The sequence below is a fragment of the Colossoma macropomum genome, unplaced genomic scaffold (assembly GCF_904425465.1).
Source record: "Colossoma macropomum unplaced genomic scaffold, Colossoma_macropomum, whole genome shotgun sequence".
Taxonomy (NCBI): Eukaryota; Metazoa; Chordata; class Actinopteri; order Characiformes; family Serrasalmidae; genus Colossoma; species Colossoma macropomum.
In genome coordinates, this window is record NW_023494810.1 from 10,583,764 (window position 1) to 10,602,820 (window position 19,057).

At 41.5% G+C, this 19,057-nt stretch overlaps 1 protein-coding gene across 4 annotated transcripts; it reads right to left on the bottom strand.

Annotated features, from left to right (window-relative positions):
- smarcd1 (SWI/SNF related, matrix associated, actin dependent regulator of chromatin, subfamily d, member 1) lies at positions 1-13,558 on the bottom strand. 4 transcript variants are annotated; one of them, XM_036559330.1, is made up of 14 exons: positions 13,460-13,558; positions 13,288-13,427; positions 9,151-9,323; positions 8,986-9,028; positions 8,706-8,828; positions 7,794-7,916; positions 6,031-6,147; positions 5,826-5,927; positions 4,797-4,958; positions 4,592-4,689; positions 4,166-4,301; positions 1,991-2,113; positions 1,358-1,459; positions 1-1,176 (listed from the first exon to the last, which is right to left on the bottom strand). In XM_036559330.1, the coding sequence occupies exons 1-14, from the start codon at positions 13,554-13,556 to the stop codon at positions 1,123-1,125; spliced, it is 1,593 nt and encodes a 530-aa protein (XP_036415223.1). In that variant the 5' UTR covers positions 13,557-13,558; the 3' UTR covers positions 1-1,122. The 4 variants fall into 4 exon arrangements, with proteins under 4 accessions (XP_036415223.1, XP_036415220.1, XP_036415221.1 ...); XM_036559327.1 differs by having other exon boundaries at positions 13,288-13,553; XM_036559328.1 differs by lacking the exons at positions 13,288-13,427; positions 13,460-13,558 and adding an exon at positions 10,837-11,476.
- Positions 13,559-19,057: the final 5,499 nt, after the last annotated feature.

Sequence of the window (19,057 nt, forward strand, 5' to 3'; positions counted from 1 at the left end):
TTAAAATACCTGCAAGGAAGAGAACATGCAGGCCAGCGTTAGGCAAAAGGACCCCAAAGAAAACATTTTTTTCCCCAGATATATTAGCTATAAAACTCTGAAGACCCGTGTAGGTTCACTGGTGGTTTGGACAGTAAATGAAGACTATATTTGTGAGACTATACTTCGTCTTTTAAATGAATAATACAATTTATTGTGCTTAATGAGGGGGGCAAGAACTAACAAGGCAAAAACATTCAATTTTGATTTCAGGTTGACTTCATGATGATGTTAAATGTAGTTACTGCCATTGGTGGGACATGGCGGTAGACATGGCGACCCCTGGTTCCTATCACTACCACTGTAAAGAAATCTGAGTATGTTTCTCAGAGGACCATTTCACATCCAACCACTCCGAGTTTGTTTACAACTTGCTGACTGATTTACACCGACATTTTGAAACATCAGTGGAATTACCCTTTAACCTCCTCACACAGGCCCCTAATGGGCATTCCCATATTGATAAAGTTGAGCTGAGTTTTACAACTGGGAGTGAAAATTTGTGCTTTCCCTCCAAGCTGTCCAACATATGGAACATAGGAACAGCCTGTAGTTGCCGTCACTCCCGGTACCCTAACACGCTTGCGGCTTTCAGTCTAGTCTTCATCACTGGACACGCACATCCCAGCACATTAACGATAAAGTACAACACACTGTTGCCACATCTTCTGTTAGTAGCCTACAAAAGGATAAAATGTACAGATTTTTGGAGAGATCATTTTCAGAACAGCCATCAGGAATATCTCTACTTCAAATAGGTTAAAAACAGTGGAAGCAGGCCAACACAGAAGGAGGAGGTTACCCCTTCACCTAAAGAAGACAGAGCAGAGAAGGAGACAATGAACTTCAAAGGAGTTTTGGGTGAAAGGGGCACCGAACCAAGTCAGATCATTCTTGTTCAGCAAGAGCAGAGCCTAACATGCTCTCCAACCAGCTGCACCAAGAAAGCAGGCAAATAAACTGTAGTTTAATGTCATTGTGATTATTAACCAAGAGATGGCAGCCCAGTCCAACAGCACTGACACAAACTTCACCATCCTGCAGCCTCGTCTGCCTCCCATCCTCCTGGGTGTCCATTCTTGCTTAAGTGTTCCTGATGCCCAAAGCCTGCTCCAGCTCCTGTCTTCTCTGCTGGACCTGTTAAAATAAATAATTTATTTCAGGGAAAACTAACTAAGGATTCGGAATGAGCCTGATAAGATTTTCAGTAGCTGTTCTCCAATATTAGATGACTAATATTTATACAATACGTTTTGGGTCATATAGGGAACGCATGAACCCCCCCCACCACAATCTGGCTAAACACACAGAGCCTTACCTTGGAGTAGAAGTAGCGACATACAGCCTCTTGAGCCCATGGCTGGAAGTAGAACTCAGCTCTTCTCTCTTCTTCTGGGTTTCCAACTACATCAGTCATTGTCTGCATGGAACATGGAACATAACAGTGAGAGATTAAAATACATTAAAACCTAAGATTAACAAGCAGTGAAATCTAGAACTCACAAAGTTAGCAGATCAAACCTTTAGACATTGTTTAGCTGCACTTTCAGCCCCTTTTGACATCTGCACTTTTGTAGAAGCACAAAAGTGTCAGCAACCTTTGGTCAGGAATCGCTCTCATACATCCCCTTCCATGTCATTAGAAGTCCAGTCAGCCAGGCACTGGCCCACCACCAAACAGCTGAGCACACAATAAAGCCATGGGGACTAATGGAGGGCTGGGGTGAAGGTTAAGCAATCGCTCCTATCTCTTTCTGACTGACCAAGGAGGTACTTAAACCTACCATTCTAATGTTTTAAGAGTGCACTGCTGATCTAGGATTAGATCACTGCTTGGGATGTTTTACAATGTGTTGTAGAGAAATGATCCAAAAGCAGCACTCAGACAAGGAGCTTTATGACTAGTCAATGGCTTTCAACCATTTTTAGGTGTGGTTTTCAGTGGGCTCACCTTCAGGTCCCTGCACTGTGACTGCAGCCAATCATTGATGAAACCTTGAGGATCGCGGGCAAAGCTCAGCATGAACTCCCTCTGAGTCTTCAGCTGATTGATGGTTTCAATGGTCTCATGGATCTAAAAGGTGAAGCCAACACAGGTGAACATTTACACCATATTACAGTACTTTATAGCACAATCATCTGATAAAGATTTTAAAATAAAAACAGTACACACACAATGTAATTACAAAAGGTTAATGACTGCACTGAATGGTGGAATCGGCAGGATCACCGCAAGCAGACTAGTGAGGAAACCAGGTCAAAGGGAACATGAGAACTAGCTGTAAAAAAGATGGGCTCAAGGCAAAGTGAAAAAGTAAACAAAAATGCTGAGAGGTCCATCATGTCCAAAAGAACTGAAAGAACATTGTGTTTTTCCCCCACCACCGTTTTTTCAATGAAAAAATTTGCATGAACACAAACGCAGTTTAGTTCTGGATTATGCTTAATCTATGTCTGGGATCCTGGCCAGAAATGTTTCACTTGAATCTCAAACCCACATAGATTAGCTTAGCTATGTAAAGCATTACTACTAAGCAAACTCGTTTGCACTGGGATCAAAAAGGCAAAGTTCACTGGTCTGAAGTGTCATTTTAGTAATTATGCTGAACAGGAGTTGCAAAATGGCACTAGATTGGGCCCTGTGTCACAAGGGCACAAGTGTAACCCCGACCAGAGCTGCCCACTCAATAAATCATTAGCAGACCAGCGAAGGGTCTCAAAACTCAAGATGAAACCAAGATGAACACAATGTGGCGAAACTAAACATTAGCAGTAAAAGTTTTCCCATGACACACCCTATGTTTTATCATTTCTATTGTGCAACACCATATGTTGCCAGACAAACAGAACTGTTTCACCGGAGGATGCACAGCACTTTGATATATGCTGGAAAGGAACAGGGTGTGCAGCAAAACAAGGCTGCAGACCTTCGGACCTAAAGAAAAACAGCAGTAGCACACTCCCCTGCAGTGTCTGGGGACTGTTGAACCAAAAAGAACAAAGACAGAAAAGGCTGAACTTGAGGGCAGTTGCCTTGGCTCTGCAACCACAACGATAAGCCTCAGATCCGGACTTTGTAGTTACAGCCACGGAGGGCTTACTGACTGCACTCTGAGCCAAGTTAATGCAAGTTACGGACACTTCTCTCATACAGGCAGGACTAACACACAGGCCGAGACTTTAGGCAGAAGCTAAAGAAATCAGTGTTAAACCAATTGAGGTTTGTGGGGCTACGACCCAGAGGACTCAGTGATTACCTTTCAGCTACAGAAAGGTTTATATACCAGTGCAGCCTCAATGTCTGTGCGTCATCCAACACTCATACCAGGGTACATTCACACTGTGTGCATTTACTCTCTGCATGCACAGCCAGGGGAGATGGCCACAGTTCACGCTGGCATTCATTTAAACTACATGAAAAAGGGTGAGGGTGTCATAGGAGAATTTCATTGCTCATTAAATTTCATGTAGGATTCAAATCCCACCAGCAGCACTACAAGACAAAGGTCACCACACAACACCAACAGAACATTTCACAGAAGATTATCTTTCACCTAATTTTCTTCACTGTATGTGCTAACAGAAAAAAGCCCTCTGACCACTTTGGTCACAGCTCTGCATGGTTTTGGGAGGTAGCAAGTCAGTCAGCATGACCTTACAGCACACAGTGCTGACAGGCCAGTGATGTAATCAACGTATGAGTAACAGCCTCTGTGAGCCAACTGGGTAAGCAACCCAATAAAGGGAACAATGGAAAACATTTGACCCTAGAGCCAAAATTGATCAATGAAAGAACATCACCAAACCCTATATTGTCAAAGAAGACAAATTCTACTCATCTCCTGGCAAAAGGAGCAATGTGTAGTATGCAGGATGTCACTATTGCTGCTCTATAACCTGAACAAAAGCTCATGTCTCAAATGGTAACTTGACAAATTTACAGAAGAAGGAAAAAACCTTAACCTTCAATGGAAGTTAATGTATCAAGATTTCACTCCCCCTCAAATAATCTGGAACATGTGTTTTGGTAAAGTTAACCTCTGGATCATTTTAACTGTACAACTTTATTAAATTTTAACAAATTTTAAAACATCACAAAAATATGGCAAAGTGTTTGCCTGCTTACCTTGTTATCCAAGCCTGCAATCTCCTGCTGACTAGCAGTTGACAGTAGGAATGAGTTCATTTGAGTCTTAAGAGTGTCATCCACCTCAACATCAATGTCATAGCAAGCAGTCTTCTTCTGGTCATTGGGGTCCACACTAGGGTCAGGCAAGTAGACCATGCATTAATGGGTATTTTAGAGGCACTTAAATAAAGCAAATTGAGTAACTGCATTAAAATGCACAGAAGTGTGTTCTCTGTAGAGGACGGGTTTACTTATTTTCACTTAAATCAACAAAACAATTTGATCAGGGTGCCTTAACTTTTGCATAGGACTACCTGTAAGAGCTACAGAACAGATATTCAGTTAACATTCACTTACTCTACCCTAAACAACCCTACACAAAACAGTACACCAAACGACTACATCAAAATGACAGTTTTCTACCTTATTACATGGTTAATGATTATTGGCTCCGGGGGCATCAGTAGAGCATGCAGGCGCTGAGGAATCTCAGAGAACTTCATCCTCTGGGTCTCAAAGATCTACAGGAAACAAAAAGTGGTTTAAAACACCTCTACATAATGATAGAACCAGAATTATCAGCTAAAATGAGTGCATGGTTATAATCATTACCAAATCAAGCTCTTACCTGTTGGAGGTACTTGTCACAATTGATGAACTCGCGCTCATGGGGGTCCTGTAGTTTGTGGGTCTTCACATACTGCCACAGAGCCTGGATAATCACTGGCCTGGTCTGAGTGTGGATGCCCAGCACACGGGCCAGTCTGGGGTCCAGCTTAAACTGAGGTGGCTGGAGTAGGCAGAAAAAAGCTGTTTAACAGAAACCCCTTTCCTGATTTTATTACATTAACAATGCATCTGGACTGCCCTCCCACTCTACCTTGCTTATTTTCAGATAAATTAAAAAAAATATATTTCAAAAGATCATACATGAATATGACTATCATTACTATATATAGTTTCACACTATTAGGAAAATGTGCAGACACTATTGGTAAAACATTTATGTAATTAAGGGTTAAGTATTGCTGATGACTGACTGAACAGGCACATCAACTAGTATAACAGATTACTGGACTACGAAAGCCCTATGCTATATTAATAGTCCTTGAGCTCCGATCCATGTCAGTGATGTGGTGACACCTGGTGGTGATCAAGAATATGAATAGTTTTGCAATAAAACTGCATAAAATACTCCCCCCTGTGAACACTGTAATGATGAGATATTGAAAGGGCCCACATCCTACATTTTTCTTGCACTTTTATTTTCAATGAAGTCCACTCATAGCATTCATGTACCAAAACCAAGTCATTTTTACATGACCATTTCTCAACAACCCCAGCCCTTAGAATTGAACAAGTTGACTGTTACTGTGCTTTTAAGACAGCTATATGTAAATTAGCTCTGTTCTAATTGACCTTCCTGTTTTGTGTCTCACAAAAGCAGTCGAGGCTGAAACTCTCTTTATGACTTTAGCATGAATGGACAGAGCTAAATTGCCGTAGGCTGAACAGGCAGATGCATTTATGACACGTATGGACAGGGGTGTGAAAGTCACGTGCTGAAACTAAGAATGTGTGACTCCATCAGTAAGTAATGAAGTCAAAAGCATTATTACGCTACAAACAGATAAGTAAACTGAAATGCTGCAGTTACCTGGTAGTCGAGCATTAGGAGGACAGTACAGCGCACCCCAACATCTCCTGGCCTTTTCACCTGAAAGCCATCAGTCTCCTGAGTAGTGGGCGTTCTGTGCCACTGTGGGGAAAAAAAGTAGAAGATGCATCATTAAAGCTATTAAAGTTACATTTCAAATAACCTAACCTTGGATGACTGACAGCCATCAAAGTTGGGGTCTTACCTCTACCAAATGATTGTCAGGCCCGTACAGGTCTTTGTCCAACTCAATTACTAAAGACTTGAAGAAAGAAGAGAACTTCCTTTTCTGCTTGGTGGCCTCATATTTGGATACAGCAGTCTGAAAGAGAAAGTGTTCTTATCCTTCCGATTCACTGCAGTCTTCTAATTAAAAACACATTCACAGCAAAAACGCATCCATCAAGTGAATGTAACTCCTGTCTAGACTGTCTTTAGGGCTTATGGAATTTGAAGAAGGAAAAAAAGAAAACCTTCATAAAATGAAAAACAGCAACCAAAACCTGAGAATGAAAAACTGAAGTTATGTAATTTTTAGGGCCCATATCCCACATTACTGTTGCACTTTTTCCTCCTGAAGTCCACTCATGACATGTACCAACAGCCATTCATTTTTACCTTAACATTTTACAACCGTTCTGACTTATAAATACTCAGGCTGTTTTTGTTTCTTTAATACTGGTGTATGTAAATAAGCTCTGATCTAGCTGTAATGTATTGTGCCCCATTCAAAAAGCCATCCAGGTTGAAACAGTCTGTATAACTTCAGTGTGAATGGGCTGGTGCTATGGGTATGTGATGGCTTGCTTGACCTCAAAAACAGTGAATCTGAAACAGGCTGGTTTTTTAGCTGCTTAGTTTCTATAATGTGGACTGTATGGGCTGGACAGTTCACAGTATGTTCACATAATTTTTGCATAAAAACAGCAACAATAATAAACAAACAAACAAAGAGAGAAATACATGGGTTTCTGTGACAAAGTTACCATGAAGTTACCATACCGGCCAATAAACACACCTGACTTACAGCAAGCACGCTCTACCACTTACTATTCACTATCCTGATGATATTTCTTGTTTTTAAGACCAAATTCATAAGGGAATAATATTAAACATGCTAAAAAAGTCTGAATATTTTTATGTGCCCCTCACAAACGCGGCAGTCTACTTTTGCACTTGAAAGTAGAGGTGGGCAATACAGCAAAATTATATTGTGACACTTTGTGTATTGTAAAAATTTCTTAATGTCATTTTTTTTTTTTCAGATATTTAATCAGTTGAAACACAGAATAAAGAACCAGTGGTGCCACATTAAAAAAAAAAAAAGGATATTTATTGTTATACTGCCCAGCCTTACTTCACAGTTTCAAGCGCCATATTTTTACAACCGTGAGGGACCTAAGAACCAATCACACACCAACTGAAAGAGGGGGTCATAGAGTTTGACCGTCACCGGAAGATGGCTCCCTTCAATCTGTGAGGAGATGGCGACCCCTGTGCAGAAAGCATTTTGCGTTCTCCACTTCAATAAGAGTGAATCAGTCGTAACTGTGCAACGTGATTTGTCAGTAGTGAACCTTCAACAGCTCAGAGCTGTCGTTGGTTCCACAACACTGGATGACCTCCGAAATAGCCGTGAGTACAGAGACCCCCCGACATGGCTAAGTGAGTATGGGATGAATTTGATCTCGTTGATGTCAGTACAGCTGGAGGAGGTTCATATTGAGCACTTGTAATCACATAAACTTACTCATTTAAGCCATTTACAATTTACTGCATTGTTTTATATGATTTACAAGTGAAATAAATAATTTTGAAATCGGTTCATCTTTTTGAATCACCCTGTATAACAAGCAACTAACAAACAAATATTTTAAAAAATAACTAATTAAAAAGTAAAACAAAATGCAAAGTCCATAGCAAGCTGTCATTGTACTTCTATAGCATCCGAAACATGCATCAACTTACATCCTCAAGCAGTCGTCCTTCCACTCGTAGCTCCCAAGATGCTACGGTGCCCTCGCCATCCTCAGCATCAGGCTTGGCAGGGTTGAAAGTGTTGGAGATAAAGATGCGCAGCTTTCTCTTTTGCTAAATAAAGAGAACAGGTTTTAATAAATTCATGTACAAGATTAATTTAAACCAACTACCATCCAACCCCATCCTTATGACTGAGCGTCATTTGGTGCATTCCTATTACATTCTGCCTCAAAGAGATCTTGTTGAAACAAACAACGCTGAAGGACTTTTAATTAGAGCTGCATGTCATTGTCAAAATACCATTTTACCATTAGTTATAACTGCACTGTAATATGCTATGCAATGCAGGAGCTTCTGTGACATGATTACATGGTTATTTATGTCCGTTGAATCAAAACAACGTTCCAAATCAAAAACTGAACCAATCTGATGGAGACAGCCTGGGTTTGGTCAGGATGTTCTCTCTCTCTCTCAAAGATTTAATACGCACTTCATGGCTGTTGTAATATTCTGAAGATTGGTTGTATAAACATTTGTAACGCTACTCCAGAGCCAATGGCCTCTGTCGATGAACCAGTTCTGTGTCTCAAAGCAAAAACGTTTGTAAATACGCCTTTAGAGGATTCACATAATGCAGCTTTCTGTGACATTGGTATTTGCAATATTGATATTTCAATTCAAATTATACTATATTGTTAAACCCAACTATAAACCACAAACTGGTATATTCCTAGGTGGGCATTTGCTCAATGGTGCAATCCTCAACAGAAGCCCTTGCACTGCTCTTTTCCACCTCTCCAACTTCCTTGCAAAACATGCAGTTAGCTTTAAATGCATGTATATTAGGGTTCCTTAACAAGGCGCCGATGATCATGGATGCTGACTTTAATTCATACTTACCTTGATGGGTCTCTTTAGTGCCTCTTGGATATCGAGTCTCTTGCGCATAATGGTCTGATCCAGCTTCCGCTCAAAGGCCAGCAGATCCATGTAAGCCTGAGACTCTGGGACTAGCTCTCTGATCTACAGTGATGAAAAGAAAGAAACATAGAAAACAAAACAGTCATTTAGATTACAGGTGCACAGCAGATGAGGAAAACATCCACTCATTGGATTCTATAGTACCACACCATGAATGATGGGTGACTTGAGAAATAATTTTGCCTTCACGGCCACTTACTCTCTGAGGTAGAATTTTATCTGCCATTTTCTTTTTCTTGGCACTAAAAGGAAAAAAATTGCACATTAAAAAAATAAATAAATAAAGTGTCCACAAATGTTAAAACAGGTTCTACTTATATCCGAAAACAAACAGCGTTCAATGAGAAGATCTGTGGGCACTTACTGTTGGTTGCGGTTCTGCTGCTGGACCTGTTGGATCTGTGTTGGAGCGGGCCTCTTGCGTGAGGGATCCATGACTGGCATGCCTGGGCGAGACACCGGGCTGGCCCCATAGCCTGGAGGCCCCATGGACGGGCCCTGAGGAGTCATTCGATTGGCTGGGGGCATTCCAGGTCTCTGCAATTGAAGGGGGAATAGATCGGTTAGATGAATGGACACTAGACCAGAGGTTCTTAAACCAGAAGTTGGGGGCCAACTTTACCGTTCCACCTTAAATGGTGCCGCATTTACATTCGGTGCCTCAGTCAGAATTTAAGGTGGAACAGGAAAGTTCAGCAAGAAGCTGGCGAGTGAAAAGCGACTTCAGCCTGGTAAAACAGAACATTTTACTCGTGGCCCCCTCCCTCTCTAATCAAGTCGAAAAACTCGGAAGTGCGCCCTCTCCTGGCGACAGCAGAGTAGTGTCGCTTTCCTTGCAGTAGAAAACGCCACCAGGGCTTTCGCTAAAACGTGGAAGTGTGAGAATGGTGTATTATATCGAACATTTATCGAACCTGTCTTATCGCTCTATCGAGGAAGTTATATCGCGATGCTTATCGTTTTATCGTCCAGCCCTAATAACTAAATAAATAAATATATATATATATATATATATATATATATATATATATATATATATATATATATATATATATATATATGTGTAAAAATAACAGTAAACCAGTAAAGACGACATACTGGTAAATGATCTACCAGAACCGAGCCAACTGTTTGTTTTTAGTGTCTGTCAATCACACAGAGAAAGGCTGTATTTCTGTTTGTACTGTAAATATTCTGTAGAAAAACAGACAGATCTCTATGGACCTTTCACTCACCAAGCAGCTGTATCTAAAAATTAAAAAAACAACACATATCTTATTCAAAGCATCACGGAACACAGAAACCCCACAGTGAGAATCCCAGTTGTGGCACGAGCCTGCTTCACAAAAAGCTGATGTACTCTGTGATTCCTCCAGCTGGAATAACTAGCAGGCACATGGAGAATGTTCAACCTACTGATATCAGAGCTGAAACGAACAACAAACCTTTTACTGCATGGAGAGTGCAAGATTACATCACAATTTCACATATACTATATATTTATATTACTCCATTCGGCAGTCAGGCATCCAGTGACATTACAGAGGGATTCCTCACAGTTGGAATAAAGACTAGGAGAGTCAAGACACCAAGGTTAATAAACTTATTCTAATTCAGTCCCCATCCTCTAGAGACGGGAAACCTCCCCACACAGATAATGTGAGCTGATCAAAGCTGGGTGGAAACTTAAGCCAAGGTCAGAGGATTATTTTATCAGTAACGGAAGCCCCAGGTGAAGTCCTGCTCATAAGCATGCAAACATATATTGACCCACGGCACAAAAACATGGCCCTTCAGTTCCACTTTGATAAGCTCATATTGATTTATAGACAAAGAAATGCAACCTAAGTAGTAACTCAATTTTAAAAAATACTGTAAAAAGACAAAATGCAAAATATTGAACATGGTAGCATTACAGGAGAAAAAAAACAATCCTTGCTTTCAAAGAAGTTAATAGCATAAGATTTCATACTAAGCCATTTTGGACATCGAGGAACTAAATAATATATTATTATTATTATTATTTTTATTTAAAAAGAGATCTACTCACCAAGCCATGAGCCAGGAAATCAAACAAGCGACTTCGTGTCTCAGACTGCATGTACACTGAAAAAACTGAACCAGTAAACCCTGCCTGTCCGTCTCGTGTGCGAACGCGACCACTGGAGCTCTAACTAGGAGACTGACCGTGTCAGTAACCGTCCAGCTAGACTGCAGGTCCTTCAACGGCAGCCGCACAGCAGCATGCGTTCAATGAGAATTCTTCCAACCACAGTCACATTTTACACGCAGACATGTGGCCCAACCAGTGCAGACGTCGGCTTGACGTGTACATGGCGCACCACAGTTCCCGTGATGTTACCATTTTGTGCAGAATACCAAGGGTGAAATGTCTTCTGCTGCACTTCATCGCTGCGCTGAATGGCCATGCTGCTGGAAGCCTGTTATTTTCATTGCAGCAAATGCTGCATTTGTCAGATGTTTGTCAGAAAGGTACTGGACCTGGTCTCTTTTCACAGCAATCCCCCTTCAACCTTGAAGCTCAGGCTGAACAACCGCACGCCTTACCTGAGCACTGAGTGGCATTGAAGCCCACTGACGCACAAGGCGCGCTTTGTGTGAAAGCTGTCAAGGCCACAGAGACAAGAGCAGAAACATTCCTTTAAAAGAAAACTTGTCCCTGAGTGATAAGAGATGTAGGGAAGGATTGGCAGGAACATTGACATGACTAATGTTCTTTCAAGGCTCTCTAATTAAAGTGATGTTCAACCAATATTAAAAAAATTCTGCATAATCAAATAGTTAAGATAACCCGAATGACTGGATGTGAAAACACATTCAGGAAAAAACTTAAGTCAGAGTCATTCACAGCGGTGGCGATGGGAATCCAATGTCCAAATGCCTTTGAAAACTACCTCACAGTATGTTACTACATGAATGATCACGAATGTGTCGCCTGATGGCCAAGAAACTATTTATCAATAGTTTTTGGATGTTTTTTTGCCAATAACTTTTTCAGAAAAATTCATGGTGGCGAGGTCCATGCAAGGGAAAACAGTACCCAAAGAAAATGTGAGTTTACCATTGTTTCACGACAATCAACATTATACATAAAAAATCAAGACAACACAGGTTCACTAGTAATCTTGTATTGGAAATAAACAGGCTATATACTGTATGCGCTGTACACACTGTGACACCTGGTTCCCATCACCACCACGGTAACGAAATCAAAGTCAGTAAGCGTATCTTTAACCAAGCATCTCACGACAAACCAATCTGTATGAGTTTGATTACATCTCAAAGACTGAATTATGCCATATAATTGAAAAAAACTGCGAGAATTTCCTTAAATGAACGTACTTACAATACATATTTACAGCCATACAAGTTTACAGCGGTACTACCTACTGCTACCTTACAATTAGTGCAGGCATACTTATAGGTTCTTTCTGCACATCAGAGCTCACCTTTGCAAATATTTGGAAGCATTTATGGTCCCAAACTAGCTAGGTTATATTCCTTGGCTCACAGCTAGTTAACGTTAACTCATCACCCACTTTGCCCTAGTCTAATGGGAATTTAGTAAAAAGCCACAGAGTTTGACTAAACTGTCTCAAACTGTAATGAATGCACGCTGCTAGCCAACAGCAGGCCACACAAAGCTGGGTTGGCTAGCTAGGCTAACTTAGTTAGCTAACATGAGAGCTAACAAGAAACACAAAAATTTAAAAGTTAGAGCTCACAAGACTCGTAAAAACAAGTATAGTTGTTTGACATCGCATTGCGACACATTTTCTCTCAAATAAACAACAAAAGAGTCGATAAAACAGAAAAATGAGAACAGCCGAACGCACGCTAGTTAGCTTAGCTCAACATTTAGCATCATTAACGTTGCTTCAGTTAACACTGCAGGGGTTTCGGTTCAAAACACAGCAGCTGCTTCCTTTCCATGTTTTTTAACCTTCACATTCTTGCTTTCTTATTCACTTCATTTCTACGATGCAGAATTGTGTATTTTGTTCGAATATCCGTTCCACCTTAAATGGTGCAGCTGTAACTAACGCACCATTAAGGTGGAACGGAAAATTCGACTGAGAAGCTGGCAAACACGAAGACAAATTCAGCTTCGCTTTATTTCTTCGCTATTCTTTCGTATTTTTTCACACACATGCTGCTCTTATGTCTTTACTCTGTTTTATTTCAACGAGAGACTATCCTTTTCTTATGCCACTATTTCATTCCACCTTAAATGGTGCCGCTGTAACCAAGGCGCTATTTAAGGTGGAACGCAAAATTCGACTGAGAAGCTAGCGCTAGCAAAAAAGAAGCTTCAGCTTCGTTTTATTTCTTGGCTATTCTTTCGTATTTCTTCGCTTGTGGGGGCCTTTTATTTCTCTTCTCTGTGTAGCGTTTAAAAAGCAAACCACTCCTCCCTGGACGGACACGCGTAGCCGGCGTGAACCCGCGGTGACCCGCCGCTCTTTGTTCTCGCTCTTACCGGGTAACCGGGCCCGGCCATCGGGGAGCGGTACAGGTGATTCTGCGCGCCCGCGGGTCCCATCCTCCCTGCTGGTGTTCCTGGGCCCATGCCTGGTCCTGCACCGGGTACCGGAGGTCCAGGTCCCATTCCTCCTCCACCTCCCCCAGTTCCAACTGCTCCCCACCACCACCGCCGCCGCTACCACCTCCTCCTACTCCACCGCCACCTCCTCCACCAGCTCCTCCAGCTCCGGGCGCCGCAGATTGAAAGCCTCCACGCGCCGCCATCTTCTCCTCTTCACTGGCCGTAGCTCCGCCTATACCGGGCCGACCCGAGTCACGTGGTCAGAATCCGACGTCTCGAATGTAGATGCTGCCTACCTAGGGCCCTAGGAAGGGAGCACGCTTGGAATGCTCCAAACTGAACGCTAATTGCATCTGTTTATTTGAGTATACTGAATGTAGTATTGTATTGTATATTGTCTGTCCAGAGTTTTTGTTTGTATACTAAAATGAGTACCTTACAGTGCAAGTGTTTAGGTCGCATTTGGAACACCCCTCCAAGGGTCATTAAAGGGCCCATTTCATAGAAATATGAATATCTCTCACTTTTTTGAATTAAAAGAGTTTGATCTCATATGTAAACACTGTTAAAGTTTCAAGTTTTAGCATTCTCAGCACTGCAGTGACGCTGACATGGTGGTGGCGTGTAAGCATGTGTTGCGCTGGTATGAGTAGATCAGATACAGCAGTGCTGCTGGAGTTTTTAAACACCTCAGTGTAAATGTAAATGTAACACGCCACCACCACGTCAGTGTCACTGCTGGACTGAGAATCGTCCACCAACCAAAAATGTCTAGCCAACACCATCCAGTGGGCAGCGTCCTGTGACCACTGATGAAGATCAAGAGGATCACTAACATAAACTGTGCAGCAACAGATGAGCTATCATCTCTGACTTTACATCTACAAGGTGGAACAACATGATAGTAGTGTCTGATAGAGTGGACAGTGAGTGGACACAGTGTTTAAAAACTCCAACAGCACTTCTGAGTCTGAGCCACTTGTACCAGCGCAACACACACTTTGATTGTAAAGTATTGTACTGCATTTATGTATTGTATTGTATTGCACTGCTCTTTGTTTAACTCTGTTCCTTTTTCTCTAGTTGTCAATAATGACTTTCTGATTCAGGACTGACTTTCTCTCTAATCTATTGGTAACTAGCAAAGATACTTTCTCTGGATCGACAAAGCACTTTTTGTAAGTCGCTCTGGATAAGAGCGTCTGCTAAATGCTATAAATGTAAATGTAACACGCCACCACCCCATCAGTGTCACTGCAGTGCTGAGAATGGACGCGGTGTCCATAATTTCCCCCAAAACATTTCAAATTTTGATTTGTCAGACCACAGGACACTTTTTCACTGCCGCTCAGTCCATCTTAAATGAGCTCAGGCCCAGAAAAGATGGCGGTGTTTCTGGTTGCTGTTTATATATAGTTTCTTCTTTTCATTGTACTTGTGAATGCGGAAATGAACTGTGTTCACAGACAGTGGTTTTTGGAAGTGTTCCTGAGCCCATTCAAAATGGGCATATATTTAAAAAAATAAAGAAATAAAATTTCTCAGTTTCAACAGTTGATATCTGTAGTTTCTTCTAGATAACACTGGGCCTCATTCACCAATATCTTCTTAGCTTCTTCCTTAAATTTGTTCTTGAGAAAGGTCCTAAGAAAAAGTGTCCGTGTACCTTCTGTTCATTTAATTTTTGAATTTAAAAACAGCAAATAGGTCAAATCTCATTTTTGATTCTGTTTTTGTCAGTCAAAAAACAAGAAATGACTTCATTTTACAATTTCACAAACTAATCATTCAGCACCCCCTTGTCCCCCCTGGCCCGGGTGTGTTTAGTTAGTTGGGTTAAATGTCTACTGCAAAACGGAGGGAGCGGAGATGACCTTCATTGCTCACGGGCTGCCCTGTATGAGCCTTTTCTGCAGGTGTCAATAAAAAGCGCTTCTCTAGCAGAATGACAGTCTCTCCTGAGTCTCCTTCACCAAGAGGCTACAGTACTGGTCATTATGACTGAAAGACAGAATGTAATCTAGTGTCCATATGCCTGTTTGATGCGCGCGCACGCATAGGGGACTTCGGCACAACACCGACAGAACACTTCTTGAACTTGACCGCATCTGCAGCTGATCTGGATCATGAAGCCCCTGTCAAATGGTGGCAGTTCCGTTTTTCCCTATATAATTTCTTTCACATATGGTTCGTACACGTCAAATACACAAACACTTATAAACCAATACACCAGATCCACAGGCCTGATTTCTGCGATTTCTGAGCCTCCATACCTGCGCTTTGCAACTTTATTTCCGCTTATAATGGGGAATTCTAAATTTGGATCATTAGAAAACGACCCTTTATTCCATTGCTGGTTGTTTGTTTTTTGATTTTATGATTAGTTTGTGAAACTGTAAAACGAAGCTATTTCTTCATTTTTCCACTGACAGAACCAGAAACGAGAATCGACCCATTTGCCGTTTTCCAATACTGGTTTTTAAAATGAAAATCAAATGAAAGGAAGGTACACTGACCAAAAGGTCTACATCAGATGCATGATGTGTTCTTCAACCAAAGAATTGTTCACACCTTTGTGTTTGTAGATTCTGTTCTTACCTAAGAACAAATTCCGAATGAGAAAACACTGGTGAATGTCAGAATCTTATTGAAAACTGTGGGTTTTAAGAAGAAATTTCTTCTTAAGAATGGCTGGTAAAGGAGGCCCAATGAGATCAAGTCTCTTGCAGCGCAGATGTTTCTGCTGAGAAAAAGAGCCTCGTAATCTCAGATGTCCCCTTCTGAGTTTTAGCAGAGATCTTAATAAAGTCACATATTTAAAACTACTAACACTCATCTTCACCCGCAATTGAACTCTCATCTCTTCTTTATCTCCTTTATGTCTAAAGCTGTTTACTCTAAGCTTTTTTAGGAGAATCACCATTACGTCTCCTGAGCAATCAAAGAACAACATTCCCTCTGGGTGAAATAAGCTTAAAAAACTTTTCTTAGCAGATTTTGCCTCATAGTAACAAATGTTGGCACTCTGTTCATGGAATGACTCTGAGATGTTTAGGTGTAGAAGTGTTAACTTTATCAGCCAAAACCTCTTTATTAAACAAACTCTGTTTCTGGCTAGCGAGCTTGACGTCCCATTAAGCCTTTGGAGTTTGAATTTGCTTTAAGTTTACGTGTTAGATGCTGGGAGAAATCCAACTGCTATGACAGATGTTTAGATTTTATTAGCTATATTATATTTACACAGTTTCCAGTGGGCGGAGCAGACTGTGATCTACATCTATATGTGGCATTTCTAGAAAATAAAGATATGAAAAACAAGAAAGCTCTCAGTTCCTCACTTTCCTTGAACAAACAGATTGTTTCATTTAAAAGCTTTCTGGCTTACTTCCAGGTCCAGGATTGGATTTTGTGAAAAAAAAAAAAGCTGAGAATGTGAAATGTTAGGATAGGGGGCCAGTAATTAAGATACATTCCTCAATTAATGCCTACATTTCAGCTGAGCACATATAAAAGAGTCTACATTAAAATCAGCTAATGGATTGTTGCTTTCTTTTAAATAATGTGCCGGTTTTTTGTAGATATTGTCCACAAGAGGTCATTATAGTGCACATAAACAGCTTTTGCAGTTTGCCACTATCTAAACCTGAGTCCTAAAACAGCACAGTGCTTTACAAAATGTAAGATCTAAAAAAGACGTAGACCAGGTTGGGCTGGGCTAGGTCTGGTTGTCCCCATTTAGGCCCCATGTAAGTTTTAACTGGGCTATGTGGGTTTTACCTGGACTTGGGCTTGTAGTGGACTTTTTGGTGAGCTGTATGTGGGCCTTAACTGGGTTATAGCCATGGATCTCAGTTAGGCTACAGTCATGGGCCCCAACTGGGTTAATATTGTGGGCCCCAGTTGAATTAGAGTTGTGGCCCCAGTTTAATATCCTTTTCTCTTTCTTTTTTCTTTTTTTAATATATTTTAATATGCGATGCAGAGGACTCTGCACAGTGCTAAGCTATTTAAACCTTTCTAGAAAACATTGTTTTGTATTATACCCAGTTGAATATAAGTAATGCATGAATTTACAGTATGGAAGTACATTTGGCATTCTGTGTTTTATCATGTTTGTGATAGAAAAGTGATGCATGTTGTCAGTTACACAGTGTGAAAAGAAATTAGCATTTTGGCCCATGATAACTGTATATAATTCATTAGATAACCCACTCGGGAGACATGTTTACTGCCCATATTACCCATAATGGCCCCATTGGTAGCCCACCTTGGCCCAATCATTACCCTATATAAAGGGACACAAAATGAGACCCATGTGGGGCCAGTGGATGATTGCTCACATGGGCCCCACTTGCAGCCAAGCTCAGCCCCATTAGTTGCCCACATGGGCTAACACATACGGGGCTCACATGGAGCCAATGGACAGATCTTTGTGGGCCCCAGCTGGGCTGCCCAAAGGGGGCCCAATTGGCAGCCCATTGTTAACCCACATGGGGTATATGTGTATATAATGTTGGCTGGCTCAGCTGCAATTTCCCAGAAAAGTGAGCCTATTAGCCACTAGCCCAAAGAGCAGTGGTCACCAACCTTCTTCCAGGAGATGTTGCATAAGCTGCACTGCCCCATTTCTACACTAATGCGTCTGATCCAGCCAATTAAGAAGTTAGTTAGTAGGAGCAGGTGTGGTGAATTGTGGTTGGAAATCTCAAGAACCAAAACCAGGGCTGCTGACCACTGCCATAGAGCAATTATCACCATCTCTCTTCCTGGAGATCTACTTTCCTGCAGTGTATCCAACCTGTATGTAACATTTTGCTACTAATGCACACTAATGCATCTGATTCAGCCAGTCAAGAACTTTAAAAGACATTAATTAGCGGGAGCAGGTGTGGCAGGTTGTGGTTGGAACTACATTCCACAGGAAGGTCTCCAGATCTCCAGGAGGCCCACTGCTCTGCATATTTTAGTGTTTTCTCTTCTCCCAAAACACCTGATCCAACCAATCAACTCATTAATAAGCCATTACTGAGCTGAAGTGGGTGTAGCAAGGGAAACACTGCAATGTGTAGGACGGTGGAGAAACACTGCCATAGAGGACAAATACAGTAACCTCAATCATTGTCTATTGTATGCCTGTAAATATAGATCCTTTATACAGTGGCATAATTTGGACCTTATGGGCCTGAGCTAAACAAATATAATTGCCTCCACCCTCAGTGTACTCTGAGACAAGTTGATGCTCTTAAGGCATCACACCAGCATCTAACCTTAACCTAATATTGATGTTAGACTACATATTTGGAGCATGGTAATTATACGTAATATTTCACTGTTGGATATGCCAAATTAGGAGGTGACATAGATTTGAGGGAGGAAAGGGGAGCTCTAAGAAGCTTGTGATGCTAGACCAAAGCACCCAGCCCCCCCCTTTCCCCGACCCTGCCACTCAGCCACTGAGAACAGGTGAAGTAGAAGGGGGTGGAGGGACCGAGATAATTGGATGTGTTTTGGGATTAGTTTGAACGTAAGAAGCAGACAATGCAACCAACTTCTAAGACTGAACTTTGGAGGTGTGGCTGCAGATTTCTTTAGAGAACTGTCTAGGGGTAGGGTGTCCCAATTTTAGTTGAGATACAGGGGTAGGGCGAAGTGTTGGGGCTACATGGCCATCCAAATGGAGGTTTTTCAGAGACATACTCCAAAC

Excerpts from the sequence above, each read along its gene's own strand:
- smarcd1 (XM_036559330.1), bottom strand. The coding sequence starts at position 13,556 with ATGGCGGCGCGTGGAGGCTTTCAATCTGCGGCGCCCGGAGCTGGAGGA. Across the intron at positions 2,114-4,165 it reads TTGCAGGCTTGGATAACAAG|ATCCATGAGACCATTGAAAC; the intron begins GTAAGCAGGCAA and ends TTCACCTTTTAG. Across the intron at positions 1,177-1,357 it reads GTCGCTACTTCTACTCCAAG|GTCCAGCAGAGAAGACAGGA; the intron begins GTAAGGCTCTGT and ends TTATTTTAACAG.